The sequence below is a fragment of the Mastomys coucha genome, unplaced genomic scaffold, assembly GCF_008632895.1.
Source record: "Mastomys coucha isolate ucsf_1 unplaced genomic scaffold, UCSF_Mcou_1 pScaffold12, whole genome shotgun sequence".
NCBI classification, from domain to species: Eukaryota; Metazoa; Chordata; class Mammalia; order Rodentia; family Muridae; genus Mastomys; species Mastomys coucha.
In genome coordinates this window covers 32,367,532-32,385,894 of record NW_022196894.1, presented here as the reverse complement: position 1 = coordinate 32,385,894, position 18,363 = coordinate 32,367,532, and the positions used below count along the sequence as shown (strand labels likewise).

Below are 18,363 nucleotides of genomic sequence, written 5' to 3'. Positions count from 1 at the left end.
TTACAAGCCCAACCCTGCCTAACAATCACCAGTGAGAAAAGCAGAAGTTAAGTTTATGGCTTGGCTCCCAGCACCAGCCAATGAAGCCAAAGTCCACAGTAGCCCCTGCCCCTTGCTAAGCTAGAAACACTCACCCCTCACTTGCCATTTTCTATAAAACCTTGCCCTTGTGTGTTTTTCTCCACCAGAACTGTCCTATGAGTCAGCAGTGAGTCCAGTCCCAAGCTTGAGCTTGTGAATAGAGATCCTCGTGTGGTTGCATTGGATCAGCTCCTGATTGGTCTTTCAGGGTTTACGAATGATTCCTAGCTACTACACTGGCAGGTCAAAACAAAGGGGTATTCTAAACATACAGATTGCATAATGTTGAGTGAAAGAGACTAGACTGTGGCTGAATGTAGACACAAAGACGGAAGATGTTAAGGATCAGACTGTGAAGTCCTCATCCCTTAAGGATTCAGTTTAGTACTCCAAAGGCAAAGATGACAGGTAAAGGTTTCTGCAGGATGCTTTAAACTGAATGAAGTTCACTAAGATGACAGGGACAGTGTGATGATATAGGAGTCTCCAGTCTGCAGCACCTAGCTGAATCCTGTCACTTGCTTGTTTTTTGTTTGTTTGTTTGTCTGTTTCTTTTTTTGGCGGAGTGGGGCATGGGGCTAGGTTTGAAAGACACAACCCCAAAGACCCAAATTCTGAAGGTTGAAATTCTGAAATCCCCAACTAATTCTAGTTAGGGAACAGGGAAAGGCTGTGTGCAGATTTGGGGAAATGGATAAGTGAGTTTGGAGTCATACATGGGATAATTGCGTCATTCTGATGCAATAAATACCTAGACACTTGTGAAGCATCACTTGGGGGTATCAGTGAGGGAGTTCTCCCAGAGGTGCTCAGTGTGGGCGGCTGAGTAGAGGGGGCAGGAAAAGCGCATGCTCAGTGTTGGCAGGCATCATCCAGTGCCGGAGCAGTCAGGATCGATTTTCCAATCACCTACAGTTGCTTTCCTGCTACCGCCGATGAGCTGAGCAGTCAAAGAGACTCCATGTCCTTCAAAGCTTAAACTATTTCATACCTCAATCTCTGTGGTGTATGTAGCATTGGGGGCGGGGGTGGGGAGAGGCAAGCATGGATGTGAGTCCTTCCCCCACCTCCAATTTCTGCCCTTCTTGTCTCTTGCCTCAGAGACCAACCCATAAGGATGATATCACTCAGTGTCATCCTCCAGCTTCAGGTGTTGTTTAGTCAACAAGAATAACCAGTGGAAGACAGGAAAGAAGTGAGGTTAAGGTGTATTGTTCCTTCCGAGTTCCTGGGTTCCAGTTCTCGCCAGACTCGAATACAGTATTATTTTGGTTGTAAGGGTGTTAATGGTTTGCTAGTTCCTTGTGTTTCCTCAACATTCCTTTATGGCTCCCTTTGCCCATGGCTCAGTAAAGCTTCTTCTATTTAAAAACTGGGATATCTTCTGTTCCTATTCAGAAAAGACTGATGAAAGTCTATGTTCAGTATGAGGGCATTGGGAAGGATGGGGGAAGAGGTCTAACAGGGAAGGATGAAAAGGATACATTTGAAAGAGCATAGGAGGTTAAATGGTCAGAACTTGAGGATAGGTTGGGGAAATCAAGGGGTGGATATTTTCATTGCTCCTGTTTTGTGCATTTTATTCAGGGACAATTGACAATAGGGGGCAATTGACAATAGGGAAGCTTATAGGCTCATTGTCCCTGCCCCCAAACATTTTGTTGTGGAAGAATGACAAACAGGATGTCCTAGGGGCATGTTGAATTATGCAGAACCTTGGAGTGGTTCCACAGTGGACTGGGTCAGGGACTGGTAGGTGTGTGAATCAGGAACTCGGTGAAGATGTGGGCAGAGACATCTCATTCCACTGAAAGCTTCTCAGTTTGCTCTCAGGTTAGCTCAAGAGAAGCTGTCCTTCCATCTCTATCCTGCTCCTGAATACGAGGTTGTGTACCCCCAGACTAAAACGGAGCAACACCAATTCTCATTGTCATAATCTTACATTTTTGGTTGTGAGCCTAGCCTTTAACAGCTGATCAATCTCTCTAGCCCCATCGTCATACTCTTATGGTTAGCTATATGTCTTCATCCTCAAACAGGATTTCCTATCTGTAAATGCAGAGACTTTGCCTTATTCAGTGAAAATCTCATTTGTCTAGTGAAATGCCTTGCATGTGGAAGGAATTTAAAAATCATTCAAGTAGGTAAGTTCAGCCAATTATTTTGGGGGTATGCCTATGAGAATCTGGGGCTGCCAGCAACCTGAATGCTCAAGATTCAGGGCCACCCAGAGCCAGTTCTGGGAGCCTGGCATGGAAGTGTTAGTTCCTCCATTAATTTGAGTGTATGGCTCTCCCTTTTCTATTCAGTCTTTTTACAACTCAGCTGATTGGACCAATGACTTCCCAAGTAATTGATCTCTGAAGGGCATAAGTTTCTGTTCATGTTTGACCATGTTCCAAGAGAAAACTAAAGTTGCATGTATATGAAGGTCTGAATTTAAAACACAGGTTTAAAGCCAGATATAAGGATCAAAAGCAAAAAGCTGTGCATAATGTCACTTGCTGGGTGCATGGTGACTCAGTTGGGCTTGGAAAGACTTGAGAATAATTCTGTTGCCTTTCCCCAAGGCATTTGGTGCTTTCTGGAACCATTTCCAACCCAAAGTTTTTTTTTTTTTTTTTTTTTTTGACCTTTACAACTTTAAGACTCACTAAAAGCTTTGTAAGTTTTTCTTTCCCTCAGGAAAAAAAAATGCTAATGTGTACATTTTCTGCAACAGATTTGCACAGAATATCATCAGAGGCATAGCCACTCCAAGAATTTCAGGTTAAGATTCTTCTTAGTTCAAAACCTGCTCTGCAGGTTCAAGAGTTCAGCTCCTGTTGCTTAACAAGGTGATCCGAGAGTTATTAGCTAATGAGGGGTGGTAAGGGGAGAATCCCTCAATCGAACAGCATTGAGGAGATGGCAGGGCATGAAACACAGTGAAACAGAATTAAGCCACTTTTTTTGCATTTTCCACCGAAGCTTTAAATGTATCTGCAGCCTTCACTGTAATCAAAATAGCTTAATTTAGAGGGGGAAAAAAGGAACCCACTTCTTTTTTCTTTATAAAATCCTGAGTTTATTGCTTCCTGAATTTTTTTTTTTTTCTTTTTTAAGGGAGAAGCACACACCATCTGCTCTGAGGATCTTCATTTGGCAGCTTGGCTGGGGTCATGCTAGGATTCAGAACTTGCTGAGTGTGGAAGGGGCCAGAGGGACGAGTCTGACAAGGTCATTGGCAGCAAGGATCAAGAGTTTCCTTGCAATAATCTCAACACAAGCAGTTCAGGTGGAGTGTGGTGGGGTCCTGTGTGAATTTTAATGCAGCTCCTTGTCAGTCACACCTTGCCCAGCAGTCAACCTCCAGGGACTTGTGTCAGTCCCATGGAGAAGCAGCAATAGTAATCAAATATTAAAACTCCATTAAAGTCTCTGTAAAAAGCCTAGTGTAGATCCCGGTGGCTGCTTGTGTATACCTGTGGCTTCCTGCTTGAGAGCTGAAAGCTGTTTTCTGTCACAAAAGGAACAAGCCTGAACAAAAGACCATGGAAAAAGTTAAACTTTCACACCAATGGTTCTCAACCCATGGGTTATGGCCCCATTGGGGGAGGGATCACACAGCAGATATCTGCATATAAGGCAATTACATTATGATTTATAATAGTAAATTACAGTTATGAAGTAGCAATGACAATAACTTTATAGTTGGGGTCACCACAACGTGAGAAAGTGTATGAAAAGGTCATGGCATTGGGAAGATTGAGAACCACTACTTTAGATAATAACAGAAGGTCGGTGAGGAAGCTGCCCTTAACAATGATGGGCAAAGAGCCTCTTCAAGCGGAAGACTAGTGAATCTGCATATGTTCTACACTGTCTCCTAGAAGTCCCCAGCAGAGCTGGTCCAAGGCTAATCCGCTATATCACACCTTTTCTTTTCACAACTGTCTTACTCTGTCTCCTCATACTTCCTAGGATTGTCTCCCTTATACACTACTTTGCCCTTAAGTAAACCCAGGGGAATTTTGGAATCCTTTCTAGGGGTAGGGTGTCCTATATGTGGCCCGTTACTGAGCATATGAGCAAGACAGCACAGTCACATGGATGCGGACTCAAATCATTTTTTTCAGTGACCTTAAAAAACCTCCCTGTTCTAAGACAGTTTATCTATGACATTGGATAATGACACCGAGTTCATACAGTTCAACTCAAAGAAAAATTTGAGACTGTTCTTAAAAGTGTTTCCTATAGGCTTTTGTATGTGGTAAATGCTGAATAAAATATTGGTTATTATTATTGTATTCAAATGTCATTGTGTCCCAATACTCAAGATAAGCAGTTTGGAGGAGGAAAGGTGAATCTTAGTTCACAGAATCTGTTCACAGTCCCCAGTTGGTGGTCCTGTTTGGGGAAATGAGAAGGGGTGCAACTTTGCTGGAAGGACATCTGTGGGGACCAGCTTCCTTAAATTGCTTTTGGCCACCGTGTTTTATTATAGCAACAGGAAAGTGACTAATACATATGGCACAGCTCTGGAGGCCAGAGCCGTATTGCCCCTTAGGGTGAATGCTAAAGGTGACTGATTCAGATTTGTTGGAGGACATGATTCTGATGAGTATTGTTGGTTTAGCAAAATAGTGTAGAGACTAGGAGAGAAATGGTAGATCCCAAATGTTATCTGAGGAATTGAACAACTAGCACTAGGGAGACAGCTCCGTGGGTAAACCAAACGTCCCCTTTGTGCCTCACAAAGGGGACGGCCTGAATAAGGATACCTAGAATCCACATAAAGCTAAATGAGGCCGCATACATTTGTAGTCCTGGTGTTTACAAATGGACATGCCAAGAAAATCTTGTGGGCCAGGTAGCCTGGCAACAAACAAGAGACCCCCATTTCAAACGGAGGGGCCAGGAGTTAAGACGTATTCCCTGACAGGCCAGCAAGGACAGGGGCCATGACTGAGAAAGACCAAGTTCTGAAATGGGTGGCTTCTGCCTCACCCTGGGAGCTGAGACAAAGGCCTTGTGGGCATCTTCTCTGGCCAATAGGGACCTTGCAGATGGACTGACTCAAGTTCAAGGTGGGATCAGGATATAACAGCCAATCAGCCATCCTAGTTTTCTTCCAGCTGACCAACTTTAAGCTAGCAGAGGAAGACCCTTCAAAGACTTCAGAATAAAGCCAAAACCAAGTAAAAACAAAACAACAACAACGAAAACAAAACTGCAGCCCTTAGGGAGAAGCTGGGCTTCCGTTTCCTGAATCTGCCTTCCAAGTCTGCCTTCCCCCTTTGGAGAAGCTTTTCAATGTTGATTCTGTTAATTGTAGTGTTGGAGATTTCTTTGCTGCCCTTGACACTTTCTTGCTTTTTATTTAACTGGCAGGGAAAGCAAACCTCATCAAGACCCTCAGATTGTAACAAAACCCCAAGGGGCAATACAGCTCTGGCCTCCAGAGTTATGCCATATGTATTAGTCACTTTCCTGTTGCTATAATAAAACACTGTGGCCAAAAGCAACTTAAGGAAGCTGGTCCCCACGGATGTCCTTCCAGCAAAGTTGCACCCCTTCCCATTTCCCCAAACAGGACCACCAACTGGAGACTGTGAATAGATTCTGTGAACTAAGATTCACCTTTCCTGGGGTATAAGGCAGGACGGACACCTCAGCTAGTCCCTGACACACACACACACACACACTTTTTAATTTTATTTTTTAATTATTTACTTTACATCCAGCTCACTGCTCCCTTCCCAGTCATCCCCTCCCATAATTCTCCCCCTTCTGCTCTCCCCTTCTCCTCTGAGTGGGTGCCCCTCCCCCCGGGGAGGGCATTTCCCCCACCCTGGCACTTCAAGTCTCTGTAAGGCTAGGTGCTTCCTCTCCCACTAAGGCCAGACAAGACAGCCCAGGTAGAACAACAAATCCCACATACAGGCAACAATTTTTGGGATAGCTCCCCACCCCGGGGAACCTCCCACCCCCACCCCATGGCTCCAGTTGTTCAGGACCCACATGAAGACCTAGCTACACATCTGCTACATATGTGAGGGGAGACCTAGGTCCAGCCCCTGTATGTTCTTTGGTTGGTGGTTCAGTTTCTGAGAGCCCCAAGGGTCCAGGTTAGTTGACTCTGTAGGTTTTCCTGTGGAGTTCCTATCCCCTTGGGGGCTCAAATCCTTCTTCTTATTCCCTAAGAATTCCCAGGCTTCATCCACTGTTTGGCTGTGCACACGATTTTTTTTTTTAAGAGCAACATTGCAACATGATGTTGCCAATCACTTTCTCTCAACTGATGCCAACAGTGCCTTCAGTAACTTCCTATCTATATACTAATACACACACTTTAATGGGTGGAATTTCAGACTTAATTCCAGGATCATGCTCAAGGCTATGGAGACTCAGTTTCTGTTTTCAATCTGTTTCCCCAAGTGTATAAGGGCCCGAACAAAACAGTTCCTTGAGTTTTGGTCAGGAAGGCAAGCAGGCTTAGACATGTGCCCACTGTCTTCCCAGCCCCTACACGTATACAGATGAGCAATTCTGCTCGGGGAGAAACTAAGGATCCCTAAGGACTTTGCACTACCACATTCCTTTACATTGGACACTAACAGATACATTTCTCCCTAGTTTATGTAGAGATGTATATGGATACAAACTAACATGGCTTACTTGATCTTGAGAACAATACTCAGGAGGCTAAGGAAATAAGTCAGTGGGTGAAGCACCTGCTATGTGAGGCTGCAAATCTGTGTTTAGATCCTGAGAACCCCAGGTCTAGCACAGTTTGTACTCTGGTTTAAAACCAAGTAAGTAGCCGGGCAGTGGTGGCACACACCTTTAATCCCAGCAGAGGCAGGCAGATTTCTGAGATCGAGGCCAGCCTGGTTGACAGAGTTCCAGAACAACCAGGGCTACACAGAGAAACCCTGTCTTGAAAAATACAAAACAACAACAAACAACAACAACAAGCAAGCAAGCAAAGGACACCAAACTGGGATGGGTAGGGAGACTGGAGATGAATCTGAAAGGAACAGGGGGATGGTTATGATCAAAATACACGATATGAGATTCTCTAATAAAAATACTCTATCTTTAAAAGCTGGCCACAATTTTGGGATGGGGTGGGCAAAGAGAGGGTGGGGATTGGGCAGAAACAGGTAGATGCTTGAAGGTTCCTGCGCTCAGGAAGCAGGAGTTTCTGTGTAAGTTCAAGTTAGTGTAGTCTACATAGTGTTCCTGGTGGGTCAGTAAGACAAAATGAGACCCCTACCTTAAAACAAAAAAGGGAAAGCGGCAGACACAAAGCAAATAAAGAGCTGGAGAGAGATGGAGGAAGAAACTGTTGGAACGTGCTCTGGCCTATACGCATGCACACATGCACACACACAGGCACACACACACACACACAATTATTTCCTTCTATAAAGAAAATCCCTTAAGTGTGTCATGTTTGTTCTCATGTAGGGAAGGGATGTTCACTGAAGGGACATATGACATGCATAGTGTTTTACAAGAATCCATTGAAATGGAACTTTTGAAATAATAACTTTCTGAAACATCCTGTTAGTTCTCCTCAGGGTTCCTTAAAGCAACTTACATTCATGCCCTAGTGTTAGCCTGGAGCTTTCTAAGAGAAGAACTCAGATATGATTCGGCTCCAAATGCCTGGAAGCCCCCTAGTTTCCACCTAGGATTGCCTAGTTTAACAAAATCAACTAAGCAATCATTTGGATTTGTATTATTTATCTGAGAGTCAAATTTAGTTTGGTGTTTTGACTTAGATCAGACCATCTTATACCTCAATAAAAGTTGACAATAAATAAGTGAATGGACACACAATGAACATGGTAGAGGCAATGAGTAAAAAAGCCCGAGGGCCGTGGTCCTTGTGTAAACCACAGTCAGCTATCACCAAGCATCATCACGTGGCAGTTGGCATTTTGCCTTTTAAATCCATTCTGGCTTTGACTCCAGTTGTGTGTTTTGTAGCCAAGCTTTGCCAGCCACTTTTGCACCATATGCAAGTGTCTTGTCCCAACTGTTTTACATACGAATTCCACACGTTTCTGGCTAATTGTTTATTAGTTGTACCAGTTGTAAAAGAAAATTGACTTTAGATGGTGCATGGAGTTCAGCTATTCTGAAGTACAGCCACCTCTGTATCTTCCTTTAAAACTGCCAAAATTGTGCTTTTATTCCAGCCGAACCCTAGGGTTTTGAGTAAAGTCATTCACCTTGATTAAGCCATCAGGACCAATTCTGTTTGGAAAAACAGATATCTAGAATTAGTTTGTTCAGCAATCAATTTAAAATATACATTATATATTTATATATGTGTGTATCACACCATATATAGTTTCACTCCTCCTATCCCAAAGAAACATTTTTTTAAATAAAAAAAAAAGTTGCTGTAGTGTGTGCGTAATGTATGTGTGCAGGTCAGAGGACAACTTTTTGGAGATGGTTCTGTCTATCCTGGTGGTTTGAGTGAGAATGGTCCCTATAGACTCATATATTTGAGCATTTGGTCCTCAGTTGGTAGAATTGTTTAGGGAGGTTTAGAATGTACTGCCTTGCTAGAAGGAGTGCATCATGTGACATGCCTGTGGCCATGGTCTCTCTGTCATGGTGATGATGGAACTGTAAGAAAGACCTTAATGAACAACTCTTCTATAAGTTGCCTTGGTCATGATGTCCCTTCGCAGCAATAGAAAAGTCACTACAACACTTGAGTTCCAAGATTAAACTCAGGTCACCAGGCTTGACCAGCAAGCACCTTTACTAGCAGTCATCTTTTTTTTTTTAAAGACTTATTTATTAATTATATGTAAGTACACTGTAGCTGTCTTCAGACATACCAGACGAGGGCATCAGATCCCATTACGGATGGTTGTGAGCCACCATGTGGTTGCTGGGAATTAAACTCGGGACTTCGGGAGGAGTAGTCAGTGCTCTTAACCACTGAGCCATCTCTCCAGCCTTAGCAGAGTCATCTTGCTAGCCCTTTTTCTTGACTCTTGACTGCCCAGTCTCCTGCTTCCCTCTCTTTCTTGTTCCCACTCCCTCTCCTCTTCCTCCTTGGCTTTCTACTCTGTCTCCCTCTGCCTCCACCTCTTCTTTCTCTGTAACTTAAGCTAACCCAGGGGTACCTGGCAGGTTTATTAAGACAAATTCCTGGGCCTTGTCCCAGAATTTCTTATTCTACAAATGCACGGGGAGCCTTGGATCCTGCATTTCTAACAGACTCTCAGATGCTGTTTCTAACTGTGAAGCTCCGAAGGCTCACAAGGATTTCTTTCCAGTACTGCTCCTTCTTTTTCAAATCAGGATTTCATACCCCTCAGAACAGAATCATATGCAGATACTCCTTGACTTAGAATGGAGAGCAAGTTCTTGACTCTCCACAGTAAATGAAAAATACCATGTCAAGGAACTGAAGAGATGGCTCTAGTGGGGTGGGGATTGAGGGTGCACACTGCTCTTGCAGAGGATCTGGGTTCAGTTCCTAACACCCATATTGGTTGGCTCATAACTACCTGTAACTCCAGTTCAGGGGATCTGACATCTTTGGCCTCCAAGGGCACCTGCACTCATGAGTGCATTATCCACCTCATCGTTAAAAAATAATAAATCTTTAAAGAATTTTTTTTTTGTAAAGAAAATTCCTGTCAACAATGTGCTTAATACAATCAACCTATTTGGGCCGTGCCAGCATCAACCACACAATACACTGTAGAGTACTGCATCCCTAGTGATGAATAAGCTGGTTGCACTCTGATATTCAGCATCTGTCAGCATCAGGGAAGGTTACTACATTGCAAATATTGCTAGCCCAGGAAATTATATCAAAGTTCAAAAAATGTGAAATTTAGCTTCTACTGAACCCAAATGCTTTTACACCATTATAGAATTAAAAATTGCAAATGAAACTATTGTCTGACAGGGACTGTCAGCAGCAACCTCACTTTGGACCACCTAGATCCACAGCCCAGCACACCCTTGCTTTCTTGACCTCCTAGATCCACAGCCCAGCGCACCCTTGCTTTCTTGACCTCCTAGATCCACATCCCTGTGCACCTGTGCTTTCTTAACAACCTAGATCCACAGCCCAGTGCACCATTGCTTTCTTGACCACCTAGATCCACAGCCCAGTGCATCATTGCTTTCCATCCGAGAGGTTACTCACACTTCTTGTTCAATGTAGTTTAACATCCTGGTAACATGGGATGAAGAGATTTCCCCATCCACTTCAGCAATATACGTGTACAGAAACTGGAAGGTGCTGAAAGGAATCCGGGGTGGTCCTCCATCATGGTCACAGGATAAAACTTCACACACTATCTTGAGAGTTTTAGCAATAGTCTAGAAAACCATAAGACAGAAGAAGGAGAGAGTCACTCTTCCAGGCTAGATTCACTGAGATCAGTTTAGAGAAAGAAAACAAAGTTATCACTTAGTTAAGAGAAAGAGAGGATGGACCAAAAGCCTAGAGAGCTTAACATACGTCAATCAATTCATTCTAAACATACTGGCCAACTATATCTTCCCCTTCTTTTCCGGCTGAAATACAATTTATAAACTGTTAAATATGTTAAGATATTTGTTAAGTTTAATTAGAGTAACCTCTTCAAAGGAGAACTGATTTTTCTTTTTTCTTTTTTTTTTTGATATTTTCTTTATTTACATGTCATATGATTTCTCCTTTCCCAGTTTTCCCTCAAAAAACAAAACAAAACAAAACAAAAAAGAACAACAAGAACAAACCCCTGTTCCTTCCCCCTCCCCATGCCTGCCACCCCACCCTCTCCCACTTATTGGCCCTGATATTCCCCTACACTGGGGCACAGATCCTTCACAGGGCCAAGGGCCTCTCCTCCCATTGATGATCGACTTTGCAATCCTCTACTATACACATGCTGCCAGAACAATCAGTCCCACCATGTGTACTCCTTGGTTGGTGGTTGAGACCCTGGGAGCTCTGATGGTACTAGTTAGTTCATATTGTTGTTCATCCTAAGGGGCTGCAAACCCTTCAGCTCCTTTGGTACTTTCTCTAACTCCTTCATTGGGGACCCTGTACTCAGTTCAATGGATGGCTGTGAGCCTCTACATCTGTATTAGTCAGGTACTGTCAGAGCCTCTCAGGAGATAGCTATATTTAGGCTGGCTTGCCCTTCCTTCAGTCTCTACTCCATAGTGAGTCTCTGCAACTCCTTCCGTGGGTATTTTGTTCCCCCTTTTAAGAAGGAATTAAATGTTCACATTTTGGTCTTCCTTCTTCTTGAGTTTCAAGTGGTTTGTGGGTTGTTCTTCCTGTATTCCGAACTTCTGGGCTAATAACCACTTATCAGAGAGTGCATACCATGTGTGTTCTTTTGTGATTGGGTTACCTCACTCAGGATGATATTCTCCAGATCCATCCATTTCCCTAAGAATTTCATAAATTCATTGCTTTTAATAGCTGAGTAATACTTCATTGTGTAGATGTACCACAATTTCTGTATCCATTTCCTCTGTTGAGGGACATCTGGGTTGTTTCCAGTTTCTGGCTATTATAAATAAAGCTGCTATGAACATGGTGGAGCATGTGTCCTTATTACATGTTGGAGCATCTTCTGGGTATATGCCCAGGAGTGGTATAGCTGGGTCCTCTGGTAGAATTATGTCCAATTTCCAGAAGAACTGCCAAACTGATTTCCAGAGTGGTTGTACCAGTTTGCAATCCCACCAGCAATGCAGTAATGTTTCTCTTTCTCCACAACCTCTCCAGCATCTGCTGTCACCTGAGTTTTTTGTCTTAGCCAATCTGACTGGTTTGAGGTGGAATCTCAGGGTTGTTTTGATTTGCATTTCCCTGATGACTAAGGATGTTGAACATTTCTTTAAGTGCTTCTCAGCCATGCGATATTCATCAGTTGAGAATTCTTTGTTTAGCTCTGCACCCCATTTTTAATAGGGTTATTTGGTTCTCTGGAGTCTTACTTCTTGAGTTCTTTGTATACATTGGATATTAGCCCTCTATCAAATATAGGATTGGTAAAGATCTTTTCCCAATTTGTTGGTTGCCGAGAGAACTGATTTTTCATCCTACAAAATTAGCACAATCTTGGACCAGTAAGATAGCTCAGTGAGAAAAGATGCTGGGCACAAGCTTGATGACCTTAGTTTTATCCTCTGGAACCACTTGTTGAAAGGGTTACAGAATTAACACGCCTTCTTGATAAGAGATCACTCAGAGGAAATAGAGATCAGTAAAAGAAACAACTTTTAATCATAATGCAAGTATAGCCTTGGTTGATGCACAGAATGGAGCCCAGAAATCTTCGTCAGCTTATGACCCCGAGTTACATTGTGAGTAATTAAGCATAGTCCACGTTTTAGTTATTTTTGAAGAATGGGTAAATTTACAATGTAAAATTTTATTATAGATATCTCAAGACAGAGCAGGCTGCTTTTCCCAGGCATCTGTTAACCAAGGTCACCCTGGCTGCCTCCCAGGCATCTGTTAACTAGGGTCACCCTGCCTGCCGCCTGGCACAAGGATGTTTTCCCTGACAAGAGGACCAGAGCACTCCTTTAACTAATTCTGTTCTATGGAACTTAGTATTTCCTAAGCAAGTTAAGTAATCCTTCATAACACCAACTTACTATTCTCAGTTTTTCCTGTATTAAAAGAGAACCAATTCCTGAAAACTGTTCTTTGACTCTGCACATGCACACACACATGCATGTTAAGTAAATGAAAAAAAAATAGAAATATTTCTTATTGTCTTTCAGCCTCATCTTCTAAAGTTTAGAGGTAATTTATCTACATATATTATTGTATCTAATATATATTAGATATATATCACACCACACCCTAAAATATGTTCGGGGCAAGCCGTAACTGGGGAGAAGAGTTAAGAGAGGTATACAGTCCCTAGAAAGACTGGGAGTCCCATAAGATAAAAAGGTTTCCTCATGGGGATCCACATAAGTAAAGTCATCTAATATACTTATCACTATTGTGGTTAGTTCTTCTTGTCAACTTCACACAACCTAGAGCTACCTAGAAGGGGGAACCTCATTAGAAACACGGTCTAGATCAGATTGGCCTTTGGGCATGTCTACCTTTATGACTAACTGATGGAGGCAGGCCTAGCCCACTGTGGGTGATGCTGTACTTACTTAGGTGGGGAGGTCCTGGACTGTATAAGAAAGCTATTAGCAAAAGCTACGGAGTCAACAGCATTCTTTCATGGTTTCTATTTGAGCGCCTCCTTTACTTCCCTCAATGACAGACTGTGATATGGAAGTATAAGGTGATATAGAACTTTTCCTCCCCGAATTGCCTTTGGTCAGAGTTTTATCACAGCATCAGAAAAAGTGATTTTTGTGTGTGTGTGTGTGCATGCAAGTACACACACACACACACACACACACACACACACACACACACACAGTCACACACCACAGATCTTGCTGGCTTGCTAGAATTACCAATGTAAAGATCTATATACATCCTCCAGGGATCAGTCAAGAATTAGTCCCCTCCTTGAATATGACGACTGTCTACATGGCCTTTTTTTTTTTTTTTTTTTTTTTTTTTTTAACTGTGAGGCCTAAGAGATTGTGAATAAATTTGGTTCATCTTCCTAGAGGCTGTTTTACTGAATGGCAGTGATTTTAAATGTCTTTTGCCCTAATGAATTACTATTCATTTTGAATTAATATTTAAACTTTATTTCCATTTAAGAAACATTTTATGAAATAGGATCTTCAACATACAATTGTTTCAAAATGGTAAGCAGTGAGATGTAAAAAATAAAAAAAAAATAAATAAGGTTTGTAGTTTTGTAACAGGTTCGTTTTCTGGAGCTCCAGAAAAGCAAATATTATAGGAGTGTGTGTGTGTGTGTGTGTGTGTGTGTGTGTGTGTGTGGTGGGAGGGGAAGGCCTAAGTATGTGGTAAGATCAAAACAGGAGTGGTTTGGAGGATATCTGCAAGCATGTGTGTGTGTGTGTGCTAAGCTGCCTAATTCTGCCCACAGCATTTCCTACTTTTCTAAAGTATTTCTACCTCCTACTTCGTTATCCTATCCTCTTCTTAGAATGCTGTTATAGGATGAACTGTCCTGCCCTCAAGGTTTTTTGTTTGTTTGTTTGTTTGTTTGTTTGTTTTTGATTTTTGAGACAGGGTTTCTCTGTGTAGCCCTGGCTGTCCTGGAACTCACTCTGTAGACCAGGCTGGCCTCGAACTCAGAAATCCACCTGCCTCTGCCTCCCAAGTGCTGGGATTGAAGGCATGAGCCACCATCGCCCGGCTTGCCCTCAAGTTCTTATGTTGAAGTCCTGAGAGACCAGATCTTTTGGGTTCAGACTCCATCTTAGAGAACCTGACCTTGAACTTGAATTAACTAACAATCAGGCACCTAGCACCAGTTTCCAGGTTACTCCCCAACAAATCTGCACCTCCAGGTTACAAGCCTGCCCATGGCTTCCTAAAAACCACCAATCAAGAGGAAAGCAGAGGTTAAGTTTATGGTTTGGCTCCCAGCACCAGGCATTTATGTGAAAGGCCATAATGGCCCCCAATCACATGTGTGCCAAGCTAGAAACCCCCTTGCTTGCTTACTTGCCTCTATAAATGCTTGCCTGAAACTAGGCTTGGGGCTCCACCTTCCTGGCCTGCTGCCAGGGTTGGCATGGAACCTAAGTTCGAGCTTGTAATAAAGAGACCCTAATGCAACTGCATTGGAATCGGCTCCTTGGTGGTCTTTTGGGATTCAAGAATGATTCCTGGCGCAACAGTCCTAAGTCCTAGAGTCTGAGACTTTGACTTAAAGACGCATAATAGGAGTGAATGAAGTGGTGCACACCTGCGATGGCAGCACTCAGGAGACTGAAGCAGGAGGATGGACAGTTCAAGGTCATCCTGTCAGAAAACCAAACCAAATCAAAATGTCACTCACCATACACAGTAAAAAGCTAATTAAGTTGCAATGAAATGATTAGAACTGACCTTAATTCAGCACACCTCGTGTGCAGAGTATGGCAAAGAGACCTGAGTTGTACAGACTCAGGCTGACACAGAAGGGAGCTCCTCAGAAGTCAACAGAGGCAGCCTCAAATCTGGCCTCCAGAACTGTTAGACAACACTGTTTTGTTATGTAAACCACCTCGCCTGTAGTAAGTTGATAGCACAGCTCTTGCAGGCCATGATGTGCGTTTGACCTTAAATGTTTAGTGATCATCATACAAGCCTCTAGATTCTAATGTCTGCATACTTAGAGAAATTATTTCATTTCATTTTCAGCTATTGTCCACGGATCTGTGGGTATGTGCCTAAGAGGTTAGAAGACTCTTCTAACAGGAGCAAAACCTGCTCTTCCAGATGGTCAAAGGCCATTGCTTGCTTGTCAGCAAGGAAAAACGTCTATATTCCTCATTTTGGAAGAGATGAAGGAGGAGACAGCTCACCTCATGGCTTCCTCCCAGTTTGGGAGGCAGGCACATCAGAGAAAACCTGCTAGGTACATGATGTGCAAACAGAATAGGAGTCGGAATGTGGCTTTCCAAAGTCACCCCAGGCTACTTCGAGCTATGGGGGACAAGAAGATGATGACTCAGACATTTGCACAGTGGTAAGAGGCTATGAAGTGGACCAAAGCCAGGGGACAGACAGATGAGGACAATGTACAGAAAACGTCAAGGGGCCAGCACCAGGGAGACCTGAGGTGAGCCAGCAGGAGCATTATGATACTAAAACAGTCAGATGCCACCTTGGGGGAAAAAGGAACATAGGGAAACCCAGAGCAGGGTTTGCCTGGGTGTCATTTCCTTTGCTGCACCAATCTAAGCTCTAAGATCAAATCTCCTTATTTCCCTACTCTGTCTTTTGAAGGTGAGGTAGATCAAGGTTAGAATTAACTATAGAGTGAATTACAAAATACACACACACACACACACACACAGAGAGAGAGAGAGACAGAGACAGAGACAGAGACAGAGACAGAGACAGAGTCTCAGAGTGTCCTGTTAATAATAAAGTGTGAGAAATTGTAAATATTTTTTTTTGTGATTTCTTTCGATCCTTAAGGCTCCCTCAACCCCCACCCTTGGCAAATGTCAGCCTGACTGACAGCTCACTTGCCCCGCTATGTTTGCCCCTCCTCCTTGGAGAACATTGTATAATGTTTTTATGAAAGAGAATGGAAAAAAAAAAAAAAACCCAACCACAAATAGTCTCCTCTTTCCTTCTCTCTGGAGAAATGATTACAATGCCAATTGCAGAGGAAACCCACGGGAAATTTTGGATTACAATATTTCTGCTACATTTACACAGAAACAAATATGCCAAGTACATGTTCCAGAAGACATTTGAAAAGAAAGACGAAGATCATGCTTTGGCCGCGCTGTGGGATACGAGTTACTTTTCCATTCCCATTGGTCTGAGCAGAGGCTTTTATGTGAATTCCAGGGCTTTAGCAATTAGTAATGACTCTCTTTCAAAAGACATGGCTGATCCGTTTTCGTTCATTACTGCTGACTAAGAGGAGAAAGTCTACTCAGATGATACCTCGGTGTTAAATGCACATAAAAGCTGATTTTGGCATCCTTTTTTTTTCAAAGCAGGAAAATGGCATTTGCAATTTTCTTTTTCTTTTCTTTTTTTTTTTAACTTTTATTGCATTATGATGAGAAAAGTTACATGATTTCAATTTATCTGAATTTGTTAACATTTAAAATTTTATTTTAAGTAAATAGAATAAAATCACATTCTTGTTTCCCTTTTGTACCCTCACTCTCCCAGAGACCCCCTTCAATATCTACAATATATTTTTTGTCATATTCCTTAAAATTTATAAAATATTATAATAAAAATAAGTATTATAAAAGTTGTTTGATATAAAACAACAATCAATTTAACAGTCTTATGTAGATGTTTGTCTACAGCAATAGTGAAAATACATTTTTCTCAATATAAACTTTAAATAACTCCAAACATTAACTGTATATTTCAAAATAATACATCACTACTAGTATTTTCTTAAATGAACATAAATGTATAAAGTCTTTTTGTTTGTTTTGTATTTAGTAGAGTTTAAAATCTTGGCTCTTACTGTGGTACAAGCCCAAAATAAGAACAATTTTTAGACATTGGATTTCATTGTAATAAGGCTGTACTTCAATGACCCTCACATCACCAAAGGATTTTATCTCCATCGTAACTAAGTTGAGAGTTAATAGTTCTGCACCAAGAAATGAATTATAGGCTCGATTTTTGGATACAGACTTCCTGCTATGGTCAAAGCTATTTGATTTGAGTGAGTGACTTCATTCTCAGCCCACAGAGAACAGGTTACATTCATTTAAGAAATGGTGTAGGTATTACGATGGTCTATCCATAAAGTCATTCACCAACTGTTTCAATGAACAATGGTTCTGTTTGGAGGGTGGCACAGACATTAGGTGAGGGTAAGAATTTGGTTCATAAAGTCCTCTTCTTCAAACTTGATACAAGAGTTACAAACGTCAAGCAAAATATTCAGTGTCACTCTTTGTTGTTCTCTTACAAGCAACCTACCTAGTTAATCGTCTTATGTTTCTTTTGGGTATATAAATACTTTTGAAATATATAAGCTGTTCTGAAAACCATAATATAGTGTAAAGACATGAAATAAACAATACTACTAATAGAGAGGCTGAGATAGGAGAAGCAAGATTTCAAGACCCTTATGTTGTACACAGCCAGACACTGTCACAAACAAACAAGCTGAAAGTGTATATAGATTGTACAATATTGGACCTATTTCTCCAGTTACAAAATTAGAGAGACTATTGGATGACAACAAATTTCTAATTCCTCATATTATTGAATTTTAATCGATTAGGATATGTTAGTAATGTTAATTTTCATATTAAGATATTAAGAAAAAGTAATTGTTACTTCCTGTTGTTTTTGTTGTAAGAGGTGGAATTAGGTTTGTGTGGATTTGTTGAAAGATTACTTTCTTGCTTCTTCTAGGGTGTAGTTTTGCTCCTTATGTTGATGTTTTCCATCTATTATCCTTTGTAGGGCTGGATTTTTGGAAAGATATTATGTAAATTTGGTTTTGTCATGGAATATCTTGTTTTCTCCGTCTATGGTAATTGAGAGTTTTGCTGGGTAGTATAGTATAGTAGCCTGGACTAGCATTTGTGTTCTTTTAGGGTCTGTATGACATCTGCCCAGGATCTTCTTGTTTTCATAGTCTCTAGTGAGAAGTCTGGTGTAATTCTGATAGGCCTGCCTTTATATGTTACTTGACC

The 18,363-nt window shown here is 41.8% G+C and overlaps 1 protein-coding gene across 2 annotated transcripts in view; it reads right to left on the bottom strand.

Moving 5' to 3' along the window:
• Positions 1-8,135: 8,135 nt before the first annotated feature.
• Ropn1 (rhophilin associated tail protein 1) overlaps positions 8,136-18,363 on the bottom strand; it is a 35,051-nt gene continuing 24,823 nt past the window's right edge. For both annotated transcript variants that reach the window (XM_031363761.1, XM_031363760.1), the window contains exons 5-6: positions 10,259-10,434; positions 8,136-8,331 (exon numbers count right to left, since the gene is read on the bottom strand). In XM_031363761.1, coding sequence (XP_031219621.1) covers positions 8,265-8,331; positions 10,259-10,434 — 243 coding nt within the window. In that variant the 3' untranslated portion in view covers positions 8,136-8,264. The remainder of the gene's footprint in view (positions 8,332-10,258; positions 10,435-18,363) is intronic.